This window comes from Amblyraja radiata, chromosome 2 (assembly GCF_010909765.2).
Source record: "Amblyraja radiata isolate CabotCenter1 chromosome 2, sAmbRad1.1.pri, whole genome shotgun sequence".
NCBI classification, from domain to species: Eukaryota; Metazoa; Chordata; class Chondrichthyes; order Rajiformes; family Rajidae; genus Amblyraja; species Amblyraja radiata.
The window spans coordinates 2,452,255-2,475,842 of NC_045957.1; the positions used below are offsets into that span (position 1 = coordinate 2,452,255).

General features: G+C 48.1%; 1 protein-coding gene across 4 annotated transcripts in view; it reads right to left on the minus strand.

Moving 5' to 3' along the window:
• The window catches only part of scrib (scribble planar cell polarity protein), a 151,958-nt gene extending 133,287 nt beyond the window's left edge, over positions 1–18,671 (minus strand). For all 4 annotated transcript variants that reach the window (XM_033040594.1, XM_033040586.1, XM_033040567.1 and 1 more), the window contains exons 1-2: positions 18,469–18,671; positions 2,901–3,018 (exon numbers count right to left, since the gene is read on the minus strand). In XM_033040594.1, coding sequence (XP_032896485.1) covers positions 2,901–3,018; positions 18,469–18,627 — 277 coding nt within the window. In that variant the 5' untranslated portion in view covers positions 18,628–18,671. The remainder of the gene's footprint in view (positions 1–2,900; positions 3,019–18,468) is intronic.
• Between the last annotated feature and the right edge of the window lie 4,917 nt (positions 18,672–23,588).

Below are 23,588 nucleotides of genomic sequence, written 5' to 3' on the forward strand. Positions count from 1 at the left end.
CAAATTAGGAGACCAAAACTGTACCCAATACTCCAGATGTGGTCTCACCAGAGCCCTAAACAACTGCAGAAGAAACTCTTTACTCCTATACTGAAATCCTGTTGTTATGAAGGCCAACATTCCATTAGCTTTCTTCACTGCCTGCTGTACCTGCACGCCAACTTTCAATGACCGGTGTACAAGGGCACCCAGGTCTTGCTGTACCTCCCCCTTACCTAACCTAACACCATTGAGATAATAATCTGCCCCCTTGCTTTTGCTGCCAAAGTGGATAACCTCACATTTATCTATATTATACTGCATCTGCCACACATCTGCCCACTCACTCAATCTGTCCAGGTCACCCTGCAACCTCCTAACATCCTCTTCACGGTTCACACTGCCATCCAGTTTTGTGTCATCCGCAAACTTGCTAGTGTTGCTCCTAATTCCCTCTTCCAAATCATTAATATATATGGTAAACAGTTGCAGCCCCAACACCTAGCCTTGCGGTACTCCACTTGCCACTGCCTGCCATTCTGAAAAGGACCCGTTCACTCCAACTCTTTGCTTCCGGTCACGCTGCAGAATATTCATCCCCTTCTTTCCGACATCGTTTGTGCCGACATGCACTACCACTTCCGGCTGTTCACCTTCGCCCTTGAGAATTTTCTGCGCTCTGTCCGTGACATCCTGGATCCTGGCACCAGGAAGGCAGCACACCATCCTCGAATCCCGTCTGTTGCCGCAGAAACCCCTGTCCGTATCTCTCACAATGGAGTCTCCAACTACAATGGCGTTGCCTGACGTTGGCCTCTTTGGTTTGATCTGATCAGGCCCTGGAGATTTGTCCACCTTCAAACACGATAGTACCTTCAGCAGCTCTTCGACCGTAACACTGACTGCTCTCAAGACACTTCCATTGACTGCCCCGTTCCTCCGTCTTCCTGCCTTTCTCCACAATAAATACAGAGAAATACTCATCGAGGACCTTGCCCATCTCCTGTGGCTCCACAGAGTTGACTGCTTTGATTCTTGAGGGGGTCCCACTCTCTCTCTGGTTAATCTTTTCCCCATTAGGTATTTATAAAATCTCTTGGGATTGTCCTTAAGCCGCTGGTCAGGCCGCACTTGGAATATTGTGTGAATTCCCAGGAATGAGTGGGTTAACATATGATGAGCGCTTGACAGCACTGGACCTGTAGTCACTGGAGTTTAGCAGAATGGGGGGGGGGGACCTCATTGAACCTCACCAAATAATAAAAGGCTTGGATAGAGTGGATGTGGAAAGGATGTTCCAACTAGTGAGAGAGTCAAGGACCAGAGGTCATAGCCTCAGAATTAATGGATCTTTTTTTTGGAAAGAGATAAGGAGGAATTTCTTTATTCAGAGGGTAATGAATCTGTGGAACTCTTTGCCACAGAAGGCTGTGGAGGCCAATGGATATGTTTACGGTAGAGATAGAAAACATAGAACACAGGAAACATAGAAATAATTGGTACTTGAGTAGTGCATTCGGCCCTTCGAGCTGATCATCCAAAATCAGTACCCATTCCACCATTTTCCCCATACCCCTTGATTACGTTAACCCTAAGAGCTAAATCTCTCTTGAAAACATCCAGTGAATTGGTCTCCACAGCCTCCTGTGGCAGAGAATTCCACAGATTCACAACTCTCTGGGTGCAAACGTTTTTCCTCATTTCAGTCCTAAATGGCCTACCCTTATTCTTAAACTGTGACCCTGGTTCTGGACTCCACCAACATTGGGAACATTTTTCCTGCATCTAGCCTGTCCAATCCTTTAAGAATTTTATATGTTTCTGTAAGATAGCCTCTCATCCTTCAAAACTCCAGTAAATACAAGCCCAGTCGACCCATTCTTTCATCAAATGTCAGTCCCGCCACCCCAGGAATTAACCTGGTGAACCTACGCTGCACTCCCTCAATAGCAAGAATGTCCATCCTCAAATTAGGATACCAAAATTGCACACAATTGCAGTCTCACCAGGGCCCTGCAGTAGGACCCCCCCTTATTCCTAAACTCAAATCTTCTCACAATGAAGGCCAACCTGCCACTAGCTTTCTTCACTGCCTGCTGTACCTGCATGCTTACTTTCAGTGACTGATGTACAAGCACACCCAGGTCTTGTTGCACCTCCCCTTTTCCTAATCTGACACCATTCAGATAATAATCTGCCTTCCTGTTCTTGCCACCAAAGTGGATAAACTTACATTTACCCACATTATACAGCATCTGCCATGCATCTGCCCACTCACCCAACCTATCCAAGTCACCCTGCAGCCTCATAGAATCCTCATCGCAGCTCACACTGCCACCCAGCTTTGTGTCATCCGCAAACATGGAGATGTCACATTTAATTCCCTAATCTAAATCGTTAATATATCTTGTAAATAACTGGGGTCCCAGCACCGAGCCTTGCGGCACCCCACTAGTCACTGCCTGCCATTCTGAAAATGACCTGTTAATTCCTACTCTTTGCTTCCTGTCTGCCAACCAGTTCTCTATCCATGTCAATACCCTAACCCCAATACTATGTGTTCTAAATTTGCCCACTAATCTGTCGTATGGGACCTTGTCAAAGCAAGATAGATAGATTCTTGATTAGTATGAGTGTCAGTGGCTATGGGGAGAAGGCAGGAGAATGGGGTTAGGAGGGACAGATCAATCAGCCATGAACTGCCCCACCCCTCAATGCCTCCAACTTTTACACTGCCCCCTTCACCCAGCGAGCGACGAGGTCACCCCTGTCGTTTACATGGAGTCACAGCCCCGGACCGGATCGCAGTCCCTGCCCAGTTAGACCCGACTCCTGACCTTGGACTGGACCAGACTCCCAGCCCCGGCTGGACCAGTCCGGATTGGCAGACAGGGCTGGACCAGCCTCACACTCACACTCACCGTTGCGGGAGATATCGAGCTCCACCAGCTGCATGAAGTTGGCAACCTCCGGTGGCAGTCGCTGGATCTCATTGTCGCTCAGCCCCAGTTTCCGCAGGTTCAGCAACCGGAAGAAAGGCTGTTAGACAAGGGAGCAGAAGCAGACCACGATGAGCAGGGGTGACAAGGCTGGTGTGTAAACAGATGCTCAGACAGTTCTCTTGTGAACAAGACCAGATCCATCCTGTGGTTGAACCCTGGACTTGCCTACGACTGCCGGTTGTAACACAACTCCTGGGGCTTCAGTCCTGTAACACATAAGAAGACTGCTGCGGCCAACAATGCTACCTCGACATCACCTGGCAACACTTCTCACTCCATTCAACTCGTCCCCGTCCAATCATGGCCAAGCGCATCCCTCAACCACACACATCCCATTGGCAGTGATGCTGAGTCCCGACAGAGGCACAGCTGAGGTGCCGGACGATTGGAGGGTGGCTAATGTCGTGCCTCTAGGTGAGATGGGCTTCAAGGACCAGCCTGGGAGCCGCAGGCAGTTCAGCCTGACACAGCGGCGGGAAAGTAACTGGAGGTGACTGTAATGGACAGGATCTATCTGGATCTCCAGTCAAAGTCCTGGTGTACTGGTGGCCAGAGGATCTGGGGTGACGGAGGAACTGAAGGAAATCCACATTAGGCAGGAAATGGTGTTGGGTGTTGATGAGACTGAAGGCTGATAAATCCCCAGGGCCTGATGGTCTGCATCCCATGGTACTTACGGAAGTGGCTCTAGAAATCGTGGACATATTGGTGATAATTTTCCAATGTTCTATAGACTCAGGATCAGTTCCTGTGGATTGGAGGGTAGCTAATGTTATCCCACTTTTTAAGAAAGGCGGGAGAGAGAAGACAGGGAATTATAGACCAGTTAGCCTGACATCAGTGGTGGGGAAGATGCTGGAGTCAATTATAAAAGATGAAATAGCGGCACATTTGGATAGCAGTAACAGGATAGGTCCGAGTCAGCATGGATTTACGAAGGGGAAATCATGTTCGACTAATCTTCTGGAATGTTTTGAATATGTAACTAGGAAAATGGACAAGAAAGTGCCAGTGGATGTAGTGTACCTGGACTTTCAGAAAGCATTTGATAAGGTCCCACATAGGAGATTAGTGGGCAAGATCAGGGCACATGGTATTGAGGGTATAGTGCTGACATGGATAGAAAATTAGTTGGCAGACAGGAAACAAAGAGTTGGGATAAACGGGTCGTTTTCAGAATGGCAGGCAGTAACTAGTCGGGTACCGCAAGGCTCAGTGCTGGGACCACAGCTGTTTACAATATACATCAATGATTTAGAAGAAGGGATTCAAAGCAACATTAGCAAATTTACAGATGACACAAAGTTGGGTGGCAGTATGAACTGTGAGGAGGATGCTATGAGAATGCAGGGTGACTTGGACAGGTTGGGTGAATGGGCAGATGCATGGCAGATGCAGTTTAATGTGGATAAATGTAAGGTTATCCACTTAGGTAGCAAAACCAGGAAGGCAGATTAATATCTAAATGGTGTCGTTGGGAAAAGGGGAAGTACCACAGGATCTGGGGGCCCTTGTTCATCAGTCAATTGAAGTAAGCATGCAGGTACAGCAGGCAGTGAAGAAGGCGAATGGCATGTTGGCATGGCCTTCATAACAAGAGGAGTTGAGTATAGGAGCAAAGAGGTCCTTCTGCAGTTGTATAGGGCTCTAGTGAGATCACACCTGGAGTATTGTGTGCAGTTCTGGTCCCCTAATTTGAGGAAGGACATTGTTGCTATTGAGGGAGTGCAACGTAGGTTTACAAGGTTAATTCCTGGGATGGCGGGACTGTCATATGCTGTGAGAATGGAGCGGCTGGGCTTGTATACTCTGGTGTTTAGAAGGATGAGAGGGAACCTTATTGAAACATATAAGATTATTAAGGGTTTGGACACGCTAGAGGCAGGAAACATGTTCCCGATGTTGGGGGAATCTAGAAAGGGCCACAGTTTAAGAATAAGGGGTAAACCATTTAGAACAGAGACGAGGAAACACTTTTTCACACAGAGAGTTGTGAGTCTGTGAATTCTCTGCCTCAGAGGGGGTGGAGGCCGGTTCTCTGGATACTTTCAAGAGAGAGCTAGATAGGGCTCTTAAAGATAGCGGAGTCAGGGGATATGGGGAGAAGGCAGGAACGGGGTACTGATTGGGGATGATCAGCCATGATCACATTGAATGGCGATGCTTGCTTGAAAGGCCGAATGGCCTGCCCCCATTGTCTATTGTCCAACTCAGTCGCAGAGCCTTGTAGCAAAGAACCCAGACCCTTCAACTCATCCATGCCACCAACTTGTCCCATTTGTCTGAATTTGGAGCATTACCCTTTCAACCTTTCCTATCCATGTGCCTGTCCAAATGTCTTTTAAATGCTGTTATTGTACCTGCCTCAACTACCTCCTCTGGCAGCTCATTCCATGCACCCACTACTTTCAGGAAGATATGTCCCTCAGGTTCCCATTAAATCTTTTTCCTCGAACCTTAAACCTATGTCCTCTGGTTCTTGATTCCCCTCCCCTGGGAAAATATGCATTCACCCTATCTATTCCCCACATGATTTTCTATACCTCTAAGATTACAAATGCATCAAATACTTACAAAGATGCTACTAGGACACAAGGGGAGTGAGTAGAAGGGAGAGGTTGGGCTGGCTGGGACATAGGTTTAAGGTGAGAGGGGAAGATTTAATAGGAACCTGAGGGGCAATTCTTTCACTCAGAGAGTAGTGAGTGTATGGATCGAGTGGCCAGAGGAGGTAGTTGAGGCAGGAACTATAACAACATTTAAAATACATTTGGACAGGTACGTGGATAGGAAGGTTTGAAAGGAACATGGGCCTAATGTGGGGAAACTGGTATTAGGGTAAATAAGCATGGATTAGGTGGGCTGTAAAGTGCCACTTGTGCTTCAACAACCCAAAGGCATGGCCTGGGATGGAGGAGTTTGTGAGGAGTGAAGTTAGCTTGAAAGCAGCAAGCTCCATGTCTCATTCTATGGGTTCAGGTACTGGTCTGAAGCTGTGCAGCTAATCACTCAGAGTGAAAGACTCCGCAACAACTTCTGCACCAATTTCACAACTCACTTTGCATTTACACATCGATGAGTCACAGGGAAATTTGAACAGATAATACATTAGCATGCAAAACTGAAGCCTGGACAGGATAAAACTGCACACAATGGTGTGGCAACAACATTCCTACCACAACCCCACACAGTACAGACAGTATGCAGACAGAGGAGAGAAGACTGCCCAAGGGACTGAAAACAGAGAGAGAGAGAGAGAGAGAGAGAGAGAGAGAGAGAGAGAGAGAGAGAGAGAGAGAGAGAGGAACAAGGGTGGGGCGGAGTGAGAGAGGGGGGAACAAGGGTGGGGCAGAGAGAGGGAGAGGGAGAGGGGAACAGGAGTGGGGTAGAGAGAGAGAGAGGGGGGAACAAGGGTGGGGCAGAGAGAGGGAGAGGGGGAGGGGGACAAGGGTGGGGGCAGAGTGAGAGACAGAGAGAGAGAGAGAGAGAGAGAGAGAGGGGGGAGCAAGGGTGGGGCAGAGTGAGAGAGGGGGGAACAAGGGTGGGGCAGAGAGAGGGAGGGGGGGAACAAGGGTGGGGCAGAGTGAGAGAGGGAGCATCAGTGAGGAAGAGGTGTCATGTGAATGATTTTTCTGGTTTCAAACTTTGATTACGTTTTGCATATTATGGTAATAAGTGTCCTAATTTCCATGGGACTCCTCCCTATGTCAACACTAGACCACCGTGTGAAATAGGTTGATGGGCTTGCAGTAATGCTCCTGGATAAGGGTGACTCCATTAACTTCACCACCAATTTCCATCCTGCACTCAAATTCACTTGGACCATCGAAGGGTCTAGAGTTTTGGAGAGCCAGGCAAAGGCAAATAGGACTAGCTTGGATAGGATATCTTGGTCTGCATGAATGAGTTGGGCTGAATGGCCTATTTCCATGTTGTATGACTCTCACCTAGTCCCATCTGCCCATAATCTCCTCCCTTGTTTGAGTTACCAGCCGCTGTCACAACTCTCTCCCTCACTTCTACCCACTGGTCTTCCTCGTGCAAGGTAGCAACCCAGAACAACAACCATGGCCTCCACAGATGCTGCCTGAACCAGTGCTGAAATACCTTTACACAGAGGTTTGGTGATGCGCTCAACTCATGATGAAACATCACTGATTTAAAATAGACCAACACGTCTACCCTGACATTCCATGCAGCACTGTGGAATTTTTAAACACTGCCCATTAGCCACAGACATTTTACACAAACGAGTGGGCACAACTTATTTTCTGCTTTCAACAGAGAGCTTCTGTCCTATGACTTGGATTATAGAATAGTACAGCACAGAACAGGCCCACAATGTCTGTGCTGAGCATGATGCCAAGTTAAACTAATCTCCTCTGCCTGCACGTGATCTATATCCCTCCATTCCAAGCATACCCGCCCGCGTTCCTGTCTAAATGCCTCAAATGCCTCTTTTGTATCTGCAACCACCTAGCAATGGATGGAAGTCTTCTTCTAGAAACATAGAAAATAGGTGCAGGAGGAGGCCATTCGGCCCTTCGAGCCAGCACCGCCATTCATTGTGATCATGGCTGATCGTCCCCAATCAATAACCCGTGCCTGATTTCTCCCCATATCCCTTGATTCCACTAGCCCCTAGAGCTCGATCTAACTCTCTCTTAAATCCATCCAGTGACTTGGCCTCCACTGCCCTCTGTCGCAGGGAATTCCACAAATTCACAACTCTCGGGGTGAAAAAGTTTTTTCTCACCTCAGTCTGTGGAAAAAATCTTCCTCGCACACATCCTTTAAACTTTCCCCTCTCACCTTCAAGCTTTACCCTTAGTCTTTGGCATTTCCACCTGAGGAAAATGGTGCTGTCAACCCTATGTCTCTCATAATTTTATATACTTTTTAAATGGCCAGGTGGGCTGAGGAATGGTTGATGGAATTTAATGCAGAGGAGTGCGAGGTGTCGCATTTTGGGACGTCGAACAAGGGCAGGACCTACACAGTAAATGGTCGGCCTCTGGGCAGTGTTGTAGAGCAGAGGGATCTAGGAGTGCAGGTGCATGGTTCCTTGAAGGTGGAGTCGCAGGTAGATAAGGTGGTCAAAAGGCTTTTGGCACATTGGCCTTCATTAGTCAGAGTATTGAGTATAGAAGTTGGGTAATGTTGCAGTTGTATAAGACGTTAGTGATGCCACAATTAGAGTATTGTGTTCAGTTCTGGGTCCCATTAGTTATGGGAAAGATTTGTCAAGGTGGAAAGGGTTCAGAAAGATTTACGGGGATGTTGCCAGGGCCAGAGGGTCTGATCTATAGGGCGAGGTTGAGTAGGCTGGGATTCTATTCCTTGGAGCGCAGGAGGATGAGGGGTGATTTTTTTGAGGTGTATAAGATCATGAGAAGAATAGATCTGGTCGATGAACAGTCAAATAGGTTTAAGATGAAAAGATTTAATAGGAATCTAAGGGGTGCCTTTTTCACACAAATGATACAATACAATACAATACAATACAATACAATTCAATTTATTGTCATTTGGACCCCGTGAGGTCCAAACGAAATGCCGTTTCTGCAGCCATACATTACAACAAATAGACCCAAGACACAACATATTTTACATAAACATCCATCACATTGCTGTGATGGAAGGCCAAAAAAACTTCTCTCTCCACTGCACTCTCCCCCCCCATGTCAGTCAAAGTCAAAGCCCCCGGCGGGCGATGGCGAATTGTCCCGTGGCCATTAAACCACGCCGGGTAATGCAAGCTCGCGCACCGGGTCTTGGTGTTAGAGCCCCCGGCGCGCGCTCGCAGCCCGCCGCCATTCCAAGCCGCGCGGGGCGGTGCTGTAAGGCCCCGCTCCAGGAGCTCTTCAACCCCGCAACTCGGGCGGGAGAAGTCGCCGTTGCGGAAGCCCCGAAAAGCGGTCTCCCTCCAGGGACCAGCGGGCTCCCGGTGCCGTCCGCCAAACCCGCAGTTGCAGCCACCGAATCTCCGGGGGTCGGGTCGCAGCAGCGTCCACCACAGCTCCACCCGCTCTGGACTCGGCCAGCTCCGCGACGGTGAGGTGAGTTCGGCACTGGAGTCCCCGGTTTTCCTGTTGGAGGCCGCTCCTCGTTGCAGCCCCAACGACAACGGAGACCCGACAAAGAAAAGGTCGGGTCTCCCGTGCAGGGAGAGATTTAAAAGTTTCCCCCTCCCCCCCACACCACCCCCACCCCCCCACACACATACCCCAACAAAAATAACAGAAACTACATTAAAACATAGACATAAAATAATAAAAACGCAGACGGACTGCAGAGGCCGCTGCTGGCGAGAGCCGCGCATGATGGTGGGTGTATGGAACAAGCTGCCAGAGGAGGTTGTTGAGGCAGGGACCATCCCAACATTTAAGAAACAGTTAGACAGGTACATGTGATAGGACAGGTTTGTAGGGATATGGGCCAAACACAGGCAAGTGGGACTAGTGTAGCTGGGGCATGTTGGCCGGTGTGGGCAAGTTGGGCCAAAGGGCCTGTTTCCAAGCTCTATCATTCTATGACTCTAATACTATATTATATTAATTTTAGGTATAGCATGGGAAGGATTACTTGGGAACCTACTTCAGCAACTTGCAAGGAACTTTGAAGAGGATTGGCTACCTTCACAGATGTGAATAAAGTTATTTTGAGTGATTACGGGGGGAAACTGTTTTTAAGGTGACATGCACAAATTGATGTGTATTGAAGTGAGTGAATTGTTAACATGAGTACACAGATACCAAATGAGTGCAGAGTTTTTTGGTGTATTCTATATCAAACTATTGTTTACAGGTAGTCTGCTATGACACACTTCCACAACACAAAATTAATATAACGTGAGTGATGAATAGGGGAATACAACTTGCATTACACGGCCTGAATTGTTTTCCACACAATTTTGATTGGTAACTAGAGAACCACTTAAAGGTGACTTTTGAAACTGATGTGTAAAAAAACTGTCTTGTCATTAAACAGTATAGAGATAAAAAAACATGTTTCCTTGTGACCTCCCTGCAGTAATCGTACACCACTGTCTGAAGATTACAATTGCCGTTTTAACAGCAAGCAATCACTTCTATGGACATGTGCAACTATATTAAATAATGCAATATCCTGTGGTATTATTTTTACTTTTACCTTGCAGTAACAAAAACAAACTTACTGCTATTGAAAAGAACCCTCCTTTGACAATTGTACCACAAAGTTACTTTGTTATTGCAAGTGTGAAACTCTAGCCCCCTGACTCCCTTTCACACAATTGTCTTTATAACGTGAACCTCTACAAAACGACATTTCTTTCGATGGTAACTATTGCATTACAGCAGAACCACCTGCAGATTCCTATGACGGTTGCTATTATATTAATTGTAATGCTTCACATTATATTACTTGTGATGTTCATTTAATCTTAATAAACTTTTAGAGTTCTGCCCATGCTGCTCTGTTGGACTTGACTAGTTTCATAGAACTCTGGTGTGTTCAGGCTGATCTCAGATAAGATGTATAGGAAAGAGCTGCCTAAACGCACTCGCTTCAAAGTCGTCTTCTTGAGCATTGTCTAGCTCGTTCTCACCTAGCTCACAGTCTGAAGAAGGGTTTCGGCCGGAAATGTTGCCTATTTCCTTCGCTCCATAGATGCTGCTGCACCCGCTGAGTTACTCCAGCTTTTTGTGTCTATCTTTGGTTTAAACCAGCATCTGCAGTTCCTTCGTACACAAAGAATCTTTGAAATTCTTTGCACAAGGGTTGAGGATACTCAGGGCAATAGATATTTGGATGTCAAGGGAATCAAGCATGAGAGGTATGGTAGATCAGCCATGATCCATTAAGCAGGCGCATGGGGCTGAGGGCCCATACCTACTTATTCTGTTTTTTGTAGTCTTCAGGCCACACAAATGCCTGCTGCCCTAGTCCTCACCCATCATCGCATTGACCCATTACCACTGTGCTCACTGGCTTGGACAAAGTCCTGATCAAACCATTCCCATTTTTAAATGCTCACCCCAGTTTTGAAATCCGGCATGATCTCAGCAGCCACCTGAACTGGTGAGTCTGTTCGACATTTTGGACAGATATATGTGGATGGGAAGGGTTTAGAGGGCAATGGGCAAAATGGACTAGGCCAGAATTACAACTTGGTTGGCATGGACAAGGTGGGCCGAAGGGCCCGTTTCTCTCTATTTCTATCTCTACAGCTGCTACCTGATCTGCTTAGTAATTTCAGTACTATTAATTTTTGTCCTTCATTATCTGCAGTTTTTCACCTTGCAATCGTTAGACAATCAAAAGCGTATCAGGATACAGCACAAAACCATGGCCAACAATCAGAACTGTTGAACAGGGAGGTACAAAGTGTACAGGAGTGCTGTGTGCTAAACAACTCTCACTGATCAAATACACCGCAGTCAAAACCCAAAACCTAATATTTAAACAGTCATTGCAAGATTAAATGTGGCCCAACCCCTTCCTCGAACAATCAGTGCACTTCTGATAAAGAACACGTGTTACAGATTTAATACTGAAACAGCGTAGTCTGCGTGAAGCTGCACTGAGCCAATGTCACTTGGCACAACCCTAATCCCAACTAAATCCCCAGATATGAAGCCGTCTCTGCAGCCACAGGGCGGGCTACAGCACGAAGGGCTGGATTCAGCTGCTCTCAGCAAGTTAAACGTGGACTGTACTCAACCAGAAAGCAGACAGCTCTGTTTCTAAATGACCACAGATGCTGCAATGCTGGGTAAAGGGTAGTAAGCATGGAGGGAAATGGACAGGCCATATACTCCAAACACAGCCTATCCAAAGTCCCCGACCGATGACGCTTTGACCCAAAATGTCATTTATCCATGTTCTCCAGAGGTACTGCCTGACCTGCAGAGTCACTCCAGCATTTTGTGTCCTTTTCTTTACCACTCTACCTAATTATGCTGCTTCTTTCAGGGAGAGATTAACTTGGAATCCAAGGTTCCCGGGAGCATTAATGCTGGCAAGAGCCCTGCCATTAACTGTGTACTTTCCCTTTACATTTGACCACCTTTATTTTGTGCCCTACCCTTATTGCCTCAATAGATGAACCCTATACTACGTCCTCTGAGTGCGGTGACATTCATGTGGGAAACAACAAAACACTGGTACATTGAGCTGCCAGTCCAATCCCGCTCACAAACAAGTCTCTGTACTTGTCACATATCACTTGCTGACCTGCTGTTCGGCTTCCCACCCCATGCCATTCCTATTTAAACCCTCTCCAGTAGCATCAGTAAACCTCCATGCGAGAATGTTCCCCTCCAGCTCAGGAGCAACTTGTACAGGTCCAGCCTGCCCTGGAGGAGAGCCCAATGATCCATGTATCAGCAGCCTGCCTCCTGCACCAGCTCCTTAGCCACGCATTGAACTGCACTATCATTTCACTCGTCTCACTAGCTGCTGGCACAAGATTACAACCCTGGAGAACCTGTTTTTCCACCTAGAAACAAGGAACTGCAGTTGTTGGTTTACATAAATGACACAAAGTGCTGGCGTAACTCAGCGGGTCAGGCAGCATCTCTGGAGAACATGGATAGGTGACATTTAGGGTTGGGACTTTTACTCTAGCACTCTGTGTCTAGTTTCCAACCTACTGCCTAACCTATATTCTCCTTCTTCCTACCTACATCATTGCTGCCAATATGAACCATGACCTGTGGTCCAGAACCAGAATATGCAGTGTCTGTTCTTAGCCATCCATGACCCTGCACAAAGGCGGCAACACAGCATCCTGGAGACTGGCTTGTGGCCACAGAATCTCCTGCCTGCAGCCCTGGCGATAGACTATTACATCCAGACTTTGCCCTGGCCTGCTGTTCAACAGAGCCAGACATGGTGCCGTTCCAGCACCGCACAAGGTATCTGTCCAGGTGCCATTTCCTATTTTAATGTTAGCTCAGTTTCTCTTATCCCACTCCTGTCATCTGCACTGCTGGGATGACCCACAACCTTGCCACTACCGTGACAATAAACTAAACAAACTAGTGTGCTGACACAACGAGCTGCACCTGCTGAAATCTTGATCAAAAAACAACTTAGTGGGTCAGGCAGCCTCGATGGAGGAAATGGATTGATGATGTTTCAGGTCAGGACCCTTCCCTCAGACTGAAACAGCATCCCTCCATTCCCTATGTAGATGCTGCCTCGTCCACATTTATCTCTTCAAGCTTAATGTGCTGCTAACTGTTCCCATTAAGCTATCTCAACTTCCCTTATCAGACATTTGCTTTGTTCTGCACTTACCTCCCCCAACTTCTCTCTGAAAACTGACCTGTATTCCCCTTATCATTCCATTCCCTCCACAGATGCTGCCTAACCCACTGAGTTCCTCCAACACTTTGTTTTTTTGCTAAAGATTCCTTCATTTGCAGCCTCTGCTGATCCCGTCTCTCTTGTTTTTCTGACAAGGGGTCTAACATCGAAATACAGAGACTGTTTCTTTCATGAGAACGAAGAACAGCACAACACAAGCGCAGACCCTTCGGCCCACAGTATTTGTGCCAACCATTATATCACGTTAAACAATCTGCACATGATGTGTCTATGTGTGTGCCTGTCTAAATGACTGCTACCATGTCTGTTTCCACCACTTCTACTGGCAGCAAGTTCCAGACTTTTGCCACAGTCAGTGTAAAACCTATCTCCCCATCTCTTGTGGCTCTATACAAAGATGGCTATGCTGACTGATCTTTACAAGACACAGTGCTGGAGCAGTTCAGGGGGGGCAGACAGCCTCCCTGGAGAGCATGGATAGGTGACTTTTCAGATCATGACCCTTCTTCAGACTGATGTTTAAGGGGATCACGCCTTTCCTTGGCCACCATTTGTCTTTAATGCACCTGTATTACTGAGTTCTCACTCTGCAATGCAAACAAGATGTAATTACTGAGGATTACGGGAGATTCTCCTCGATGTTTGCAAAGGCAAATTTATAAATGTTGGTGAGTTGCAATGAGAGAAGGAAGGAAACCGTATGTAGTCCAGTCCTTTCACACTCAACACCTTGTTATGTCAAAAGACTTTTACAAGAAGACACAAAGTGCTGGAGTATCTCAGCAGGTCAGGCAGCATGTGTGGAGAACATGGATAGGTGACATTTCGGGTCGAGACTCTTTGAGGCTTTACGATACACACTTTGCTACACTGACCTTGGGAACACAACATCCTTCACATCACCAAGAGCTGTCGACTGCTGGGGCAACCACTTCCTGCAGCTGTGCAAGATGCCAGTGAGGCCACAGCAAAGGTTGGTGGTGCAGCCCTCTCACCACACCATGGAAAGGATGTGCAGCAGAGATTCACCAGCCTGGTTGTGGCCTGGAATGGAGGCTTTAGTTGCAAGCAGAAATTGGACAGGCTGGGATGGTTCTCACTGGAGCTCAGTGGGTCCACAAGTAATCTTACAAAGGTTTATAATCATGGTCCTTTTCCCAGGATGGGGAGGCTAAGAGGGCACAGGTGTAAGATGAGAGAAAACCTGAGGGGCAGGTTTTTCACACGGAAGGTGATGGGTAAGTGGAATGTGCTGCCAGAAATAGGTCCATCTCCTCAATATATTCACTGACCTGGCTACAGCCGACAGTGGAAATGAACTTCAGCAGCTCCTCACTCTCTGCCTCATCTCTGTCCAGCTCTCACCACAAACCTCGATCCCCAGTGTTCTACAACACCAGCCCAGGGTAACACCCACCCTGCATCCACTCCACTCCACTGCTTGCATGTTTCATACAACATAGAGCAGTGCAGGCCATTCGGCCTCACACTTGGACCAGGGTCTCACTGAACATCAATGCTCCTGCCATTTACTGTTCACTTTCCCTCCCAAAGAGCAACATCTCACACTTGTCTGAAGTGAGTGAGGCGTGTAGAATAACATGTAAAAGACACTTGGACAGCTACATCAACAGCAAAGGCTTGGTGGGATGTGTGTCAAACAAGAGCAAAATAGACCAGCTTAGATGGGGCAAAGAGAGAGATACAAAATGCTGGTAGGAAAGAACTGCAGATGCTGGTTTAAATCGAAGATAGACACAAAATGATGGAGTAACTCAGCGGGACAGGCAGCATCTCTGGAGAGAAGGAATGGGTGACGTTTCGGGTTGAGACCCTTCTTCAGACTGAATATTGGAATATTGTGTACAGTTCCGGTCACCACATTACAGGAAGGACATGGATGCTTTAGATATGGTGCAGAGGTTCACCAGAATGATGCCTGCATTAGTGGGTATTAGCTATTTTGAGTCTACCTACAAAATATTGGAGTAACTCAGCGTGTCAGGCGCCATCCCTGGAGAAAATGGATAGGAGATAGGAGACTGATTGTGACGGTGGTGGAGATGGGTGAGAAGGAAGATGGAAGAGAGCTTAGATGGGCATTTTGGCCATCTAGGGCCAAAGTGCCTGTTTCCATCCTGCTGAGTTGAGCCAAGGGGTCTGTTTCCATCCTATATGACAGACTCTATTAATCCCATCTATATCCTGCTGATCCTTGGACAAAATTCTTCATTATGGAAATCTCCACCAAGTTTATGTCACCTGCAAAGTTATTAACCATCCCATCTACATTTATGTCCAAGTCATTTATATATATATCACCACCATCAGAAGTCCCAGCACTGATCCCTGCAGACAAAATTCTTCCTGATGTACTGAAAGGGCGGAGAGGTATTTGTGGGTGGGAACTGATAACCTGATGACCCGCACACGAGAGTGTGGCATGCCCCAAATTGCAGGGGATCCTCCCTGATCTGTGCACAAGGAAAGCAGAACCATCAGCCTCGGTGTCAAAATAAGAGGTCAGCATTCAGGAAAGAAATCTCTCACAGAAAACAGATTGCTGGATATCAAGGGAGACTGAGACATATCAGGGGACTGAATGTAGAAGTTGGGATGTTATGTTACGGGTGCAGGAAGGCACTGCAGATGACCGAAGATAGACTGAAGAAGGGTCTCGATCAGAAACGTCACGCATTCCTTCTCTCCAGAGATGCTGCCTGTTACACCAGCTTTTTGTGTCTATCTTATGTTGTGTCACAGCTGTACAAGACAATTGTGAGTCTGCAGTTGGAGTATTGTGTTCAGTTTAGGTCACCCTGCCATAGGAAGCTAAAATGAGTGCAGAGCATATTTACAAGAGTGTTACCTGAGCTTGCAGGCCTGAGTGATAGGGTGAGGCTGGGTGGGCTAGAACTTGGAGCACAGAAAGTCGAGAGGTGATTTTACAGGAAGAATAGATAAGGTGCATGCAGTCTTTTTCCCAGGGTGGGAAAATCAAGAATTGGAGGTCATGGGTCAAAAGTGAGAGGGGAAAGATTTAATAGGAATCTGAGGGGAAACTGCCAGAGGAAGTAGCCGAAGCAGGTACTATAACAACATTTAAAAGATATTTGAACTGGTACACAGATAGGAAAAGTAAGAGAAATGTGGGCCAAACGCAAGCAAACGATCTTAGATGAATATCTTGGTCGGTAGAGACGGGTGGAGCCAATGGCCTGTTTTGTGCTGTATTACTGAACTACCTGGGTTTACAAGAAAGTAACATTGAGCTACGAGTTCAGCCACAATCTCGCTGAGTGGCTGAGAATGCACAAGGAACCAGTACCCCCCTGCTTCTGCCTCTCAGGTTGTGAGGCCGTTAGTACGTTCGCGCACATCCTCTGCTCCCTGCATTATAATAATTATTATTATAAATACTTTATTGACCCCCTCAGGGAAATTCAGATGTCCAAGAGCCAACAACCAACAAACCCACACATTCAGAACGAAAGCAGACAAAAAAATACATAATATACAATATGGACAATACCTGAAACCAATAAATACTTAAAAAGACCCAATAATTAACTATTAAAAATACAAAGCATCCCCATACAGCCTAGCGGTCAGTATTATCAAATCTAATGGCTGCAGGGGTGAAGGATCTCCTGAACCGCTCCATTCTACAGCGCAGGGAGAGGAGTCGGTTGTTGTTCCGTGTGCTCTTCTGACCCTCCAGAATTTCATGGAGGGGGTGCCCGGAGTTGTCGAGGATGGCCTGCAACTTGCTCCTCATACGCCTCTCAAGCACATCCCCCGCAGTCCACTCTCCCCCCCAGCACTGAGCTAACTCGTTTTACCAGCTTGACCAACTTGCTGTTTTTTTGCACTGATGCTGTTGCCCCAGCATACAACAGCGTAGAAAATGACACTTGCAACCACAGTATAGTAAAATAGGTACAGCACATCATTGCGCACATTGAAGGATCTGAGCCTTCTGAGGAAAAAGAGTCTGCTCTGTCTTTTTTTATAGAGGGCATCGGTGTTGACTGACCAGTCCAGTTTGTTATCAAGGTGCACTCCCAGATATTCATATGTCTGCACCACCTCAATGTCCACCCCTGCAGTGTTAAGCATGTGATGAATTGCTCCAGAACAGCATGGATCTTCTGCCCAACAGATCATCTCCTCTCCACAAATACAACCACCCACTGTGGCCTCAGGCTTTGCAGACACCCCCCATCAGTCAAGAGAGACTGAGGCTCCTTCTCTCATTCACCTCCACCCAGTCTACTCTACCATCATCATCAACAGATCCAACACAGGCCACTCTGAAATGAGTCCAACAAGCATCTCTCCAACCACCCTCTCCCCACACCTCCGGCCTAGCTCACCTATCTTCAGTCAGCCCATCCCAACCTGCGCACACCCCAGACCCCCCTCACACACCCCCCCCCCCCCCCCCCCCCACACCTCAGACCTCACCTCACATACCTCAGACCCCTCTCACCCATCCCAGTCCCACCTCACACATCCCAGTCCCCTCACACACCCCAGACCCCCCTCACACACCCCAGACCCCCCTCACACACCCCAGACCCTCTCACACCCCAGACCCACCTCACACCCCAGACCCTCCCTCACACCCCAGACCCCCCTCACACACCCCAGACCCCCCTCACACACCCCAGACCCTCTCACACCCCAGACCCTCCCTCACACACCCCAGACCCCCTCACACACCCCAGACCCCTCACACACCCCAGACCCTCCCTCACACCCCAGACCCCCCTCACACCCCAGACCCCCCTCACACCCCAGACCCCACTCACACCCCAGACCCCCCTCACACACCCCAGACCCACCTCACACCCCAGACCCTCCCTCACACCCCAGACCCCCTTCACACCCCAGACCCCTCACACACCCCAGACCCCTCACATACCCCAGACCCCTCACACACCCCAGACCCCCCTCACATACCCCAGACCCCTCACACACCCCAGACCCCCCTCACACACCCCAGACCCCCCTCACACACCCCAGACCCCTCCAGTCCCACCTCACACACCCGAACCACCTCACACACCCCAGACCCCTCCAGTTCCACCTCACACACCCCAGACCCCTCCAGTCCCACCTCACCTCACCCCCCCCCCCCCCCCACAACACCGGCAGTTCCCGGGCCTACCTTGGGCAGCTCCCGCAGCTGGTTGGAGTCGAGCAGCAGCTCCTCCAGGCTGCGGCTGTAGCGGTAAATCTCCTCGGGGACGCCGCTGAGCGAGCAGTGGCGCCGGTCCACCGCCTCGATGTGTCGGTTGCAGCGCCAGAGCGGGATACAGCGCAACATGGTGACCGGTAACCGGCCCCGGCCCCGCGCACAACCCCAGCCCCGGCCCCGCGCTCAACCCCAGCCCCGCGCACAACCCCGGCCCCGCGCTCAGCTTCTCCCGGGCCCCGCGCACCCCAGCCCCGCGCACAACCGCGGCCCCGGCCCCGCGCACAACCCCGGCCCCGCGCACAGCTTCTCCCGGGCCCCGCGCACCCCAGCCCCGCGCACAACCGCGGCCCCGGCCCCGCGCACAACCCCGGCCCCGCGCTCAGCTTCTCCCCCGCGCACAGCCCCGGCCCCGCGCACCCCAGCCCCGCGCACAACCCCAGCCCCGGCCCCGCGCACAGCCCCGGCCCCGCGCTCAGCTTCTCCCCGGCCCCGCGCACAGCCCCAACCCCGGCCCCGCGCACAACCCCGGCCTCTCCCCCGCGCACAACCCCGGCCCCGGCCCCGGCCTCTCCCCCGCGCCCGCCGATCGCTAGGCTGCGTGGTGCGTGGTCCGTGATCTCATCGCGCACGCATCGCCAATACCGCCGGAAGCTCTGCCATGTTTGTGCGGGGCAGACGAGGGTGGGCGGGGCAAGGTTGGTGCTGGCGCTGGCTGCTGCTACTCACAAACCTGCCCTCTTGCTCCAGTAGAATCTTTACTCTATACCAAAGATCCTATAGCGCTGTAGCTCTGCTATAGTATCTTTACTCTATACGGCAGTGAAGACAGACCCACAATGCCGTAGAAACTCAGCGTCTCTGGAGAAGGAATGGGTGACGTTTCGGGTCAAGACTATTCCTCAGTCTGAAGAAGGGTCTCGACCCGAAACGTCACCCACACCTTCTCTCCAGAGATGCTGCCTGTCCACTGAGTTACTACAACATTTTAAGTAAGTAAGTAAGTTTATTGGCCAAGTATTCACATACAAGGAATTTGCCTTGGTGCTCAACCCACAAGTAACAACATGACATACAGTGACAGTTACGAATGACTCTGAAAACACTAAACATTAATGATAAAACACCATTGATCAAGCATGTGAACCAACAAAATTCCAGATCAAAGGGAGGCTACAGATTTTTTGCTGTTGAGTAGAGCAACTACTCGTGGATAAAAGCTGTTTTTATGTCTGGCTGTGGCAGCTTTGGCAGCCCGGAGTCGCCTTCCAGAGGGAAATGATTCAAAGAGTTTGTGGCCAGAGTGAGGGGTCAGAGATGATCTTGCCCGCTCGCTTCCTGGCCGTTGCAGTGTACAGTTCATCAATGGAGGGAAGGTTCCAGCCCATAACCTTCTCAGCTGATCGGACAATTCACTGCAGCCTCCAGGTGTCGTGCTTGGTGGCTGAGCCAAACCAGACCATGATGGAGAAGGTGAGAATAGACTCTACGATGGCCGTGTAGAATTGGATCATCATTGCCTGTGGCAGATTGTGCTTCCTCAGCTGCCGTCTTCAGTGTAAACCAGCATCTGCAGGTCCTTCCTATATGTCTTCTATCCCAACCGCTTATGAAGGTGCCATTGTAGTCTGGCAGGCTGACCTCTACCATGTTGAGTCCAGATGCTTCTTTCGTGTGGCGTGCACAGCCCAAAGTTGTTGGACAACTTGTTCTATTTGATCTTCCGTTAGTCGAAACAGGGTTTCGTGAAGGTTGCAATCTTCCACCCCAGTCCAGATGCTTAAAACGACACCTCATACCTACCCCTTGACAATGACCTTCACAGACAAACACCAGGCCATCATCTCCAAGTGTATTAGAAGCAGAGCCTCCACCTCCACACTGATCGCCCTCGGCACAAAACCACTCTGCTGAGGGGACATAGAATTTATGAAATTATGAAAGGCATAGATAGGGTAGACGGTCAGAACCTGTTTCCTAGGATGGAAATATCACAGACGAGAGGGCATGGCATTAAAGTGAGAGGAGTAAAACTGAAAGATGGCACTAGTTGTGTGTAATGTGACAAGTGTGTGCCACAGCTTTGGTGCTGGGCCCATTACTGTTTGTCATCTGTATCAATTATATGGATGAGACCATACAAGGCATGATTATTTAGTTTACAACTGATAATGAAATGGGTGTTATTATAGATAGCAAAATGCTTGTCAAATACTGCAGCAGGATCTTAATCAACTGGGCAAGTGGGCAGAGTTTAATGGAGATGTAAAAGGTGTTGCATTCTGGAAAGTCAAACCTGGGTAGGACCTTCACAGCAAATGGCAAGACTCTGGAGGAATGATGGAGTAACTGAGCGGGTCAAGTAGCATCTCTGGATAACATGGATAGGTGATGTTTTGGTTTGGGACCCTTCTTCAGTCTTTTATTCCAACACTTATTAAACCCGTCGATAATAGAGGTCTCTACCATGCTGAGGCCAGACGCCTACAACGGCACCTCATACCTGCCTCTTGACAATGACCTCCACAAACACCAGGCCATCATCTCCAAGTGTTGTTTTAATTAATCTTTTTCTATATTTTAACCTTAAGTTGAAGGCCTTCCATCAAGTTTTAAACTTATAAATGAAACTTCTTTTAAGTTGCAAAGAAAGTGAGGGGTGGAAAGAACAAATACGAATATCTACATTGTGTGCGGCACAGATAATTCAAGTAATAGTGGTGCGGACCCAAGAGCATTCAGTAGTTCACTGTCATTGCACTAGTTAATGGTCCTCCCATAAAACCTGTCCTCATCTCCCATCTGTCAATGATCTGTCAATCTTGCACATTTTTCCAATCTGCATCCCTTGTAGGTGCAACGCTACAGCACTGTAGCACTATATACTGCACCAGAGTGCAGTATTCCTCTCTTGCACTCCCTGGTGTACTTGTTGTGTATGTCTTGATAGCACAGTTCCTCATTTCTATATTTTAACCCATCCTCACCTCCACCTTATGCTTACCTAAACCCTTTCAGTCTTTTTCTATTCTGTCTCCCATTAGTCAAGAGGCTTGCACTATCATGGTCTGGGTTACCTAGAATAACAATTTGTATTTGTTCTGTTGTATTTACTGTGCTTGCAAAGCTGCAGCAATGAAGAATTTCACTGTTCTGGTGCTTATGACAAATAAACATTATTAATACGGGTAGTCCCAGTATTCCCTCTCTTTCTATACCTCCCCCACCCAAGTCGCACGAGCTTCTCGCTTTCACCCTAGTCTGTTTCCTTTATTATCGTTACTTTTTTGCAAATATTTTATTCATTGTTCTTTAACTCTCCACATCATAGTCTATATCTCTCGCTTGCCTTATCCCTAACCAGTCTGAAGGGGTTCGACCCAAAACGTCACCCATTCCTTCTCTCTAGAGATGCTGCCTGTCCTGAGTTACTCCAGCTTTTTGTCTATCTTCGGTTTAAACCAGCATCTGCAGTTCCTTCTTACACAATATTAACTCGACAGACTTACCAAATTTCCAGTTTAGAAAAAATGGTCTTCCTACTCTGATTTTACCTTTGTCCTTAAATAAATAGTTAAGATGTGAGAATTGATTTGTTAGAAAGAACAATGGATATAGGTTGAACTTGAGAACAAAGGGCTAGCACACAGGTAAGAGCGTACAGTAGACCTCTGAATACAAGGAAATTACTAAATCTGATCACTGCCACACAGCCTCATTCCCTAAAACCGAATCCCCTCTAACCTCCCATTTTTTGTTCGAAAAAAGTTTGTTAATTCTATGCTCTCTACACTTTTCTAGGAAAGAGTAGGAAGACCAAATTGCTGCAACTCCATTGCTGCTGGCAATTCAAACCTCCTCACTCTCCCTGTCCTCAGACCGTGCATGCTTCAGGAAGCTACCTACAAATTTCCTTGACCCCCCTCAGAACCACCAACTTGGCCACACCTTCTCCCTGGACCCCTCCTCCAGATATTTTCCTGTTGGTCCCCCTCCCCTCCTCAATCCAATTGCTCAATCCAGGGCTCTCTTGGTTACAATGGGCACTTCTCATCTTGGGCACAGCTCTGGCCAAGTCCACAAGAAATTTCAGAGAGTTGTGGATGGAGCCCAGTGCGTTACAGACCAGCCTCCCACCTCCCCTCAATCGTTTTGCCTCCCTCAAGTTGCATCGGAAAAGCGGGCAACATATTCAAGAACCACTCGCTCTTCCCTCCTCTCCCAACAGATGAAAGATAGAAAAGCTGGAAAGCACGTAATACCAGATTCAGGAACCGTTTCCTCCCTTCTGTTATTTAATATGATTTAACAACTACCAAACAATCCTCCCATAAGCGAGGGTGTAGCCTCGATCTTCAAACCTACCTGCAACCTTGCACTTTTTCCTCTGTAACCTTCCCTTTAAGAGATGGTTGGAGCCTTGACGAGGATCTTTAAATTTCTCTAGCCACAGGCAAGATCCCACGGGACTGGACAAAAGTTAATGGTGTTCATTTATTTAACAAGGGAAGTAGGGAGAATCCAGGAAATTATAGGCCTGTGGACTTCATGCGAGTGGTAGGGAAGCTACTGGTGAGAATTCTTTGGGATAGGATTTGCTTTCATTTGGATGAGAATGGGCTAATTCAATGGTTAAATGCTGGCAGATACCAACAATTTGAGGAAAATACTGTGAACTTTCAGCTGATCAGGCAGCATCTATAGAAAATGAAAGAGTCAACATTCCAGGTTGAAAATCCTCAGCAGAATAATCTGACAAAGTAAACACAAGGAACCGTAGATGCTAGTTTACAAAATAAGACAAAGTGCAGGAGTAGGGTCACGACCAAAAATGTTGCCTATTCATGCTCTCCAGAGATGCTGCCAGGCCCGCTGAGTTACTCAAGCACTGCATCTTATTCTGCCAGTGGTCTGAATTGGTAATGGGAGCGTAGAAATGTATTCCTACAATATGACAGTAGACATTAAAGAACGGAGCCATACAGAGTTCTTACAATGTTGCAAGAGATGAGAGATCGGAAGGAGGATTAAAAATATTGATAGATCTGGAAACAAAGATGAGAATTTTAGAATCAAACTGTTGATATTCCTAC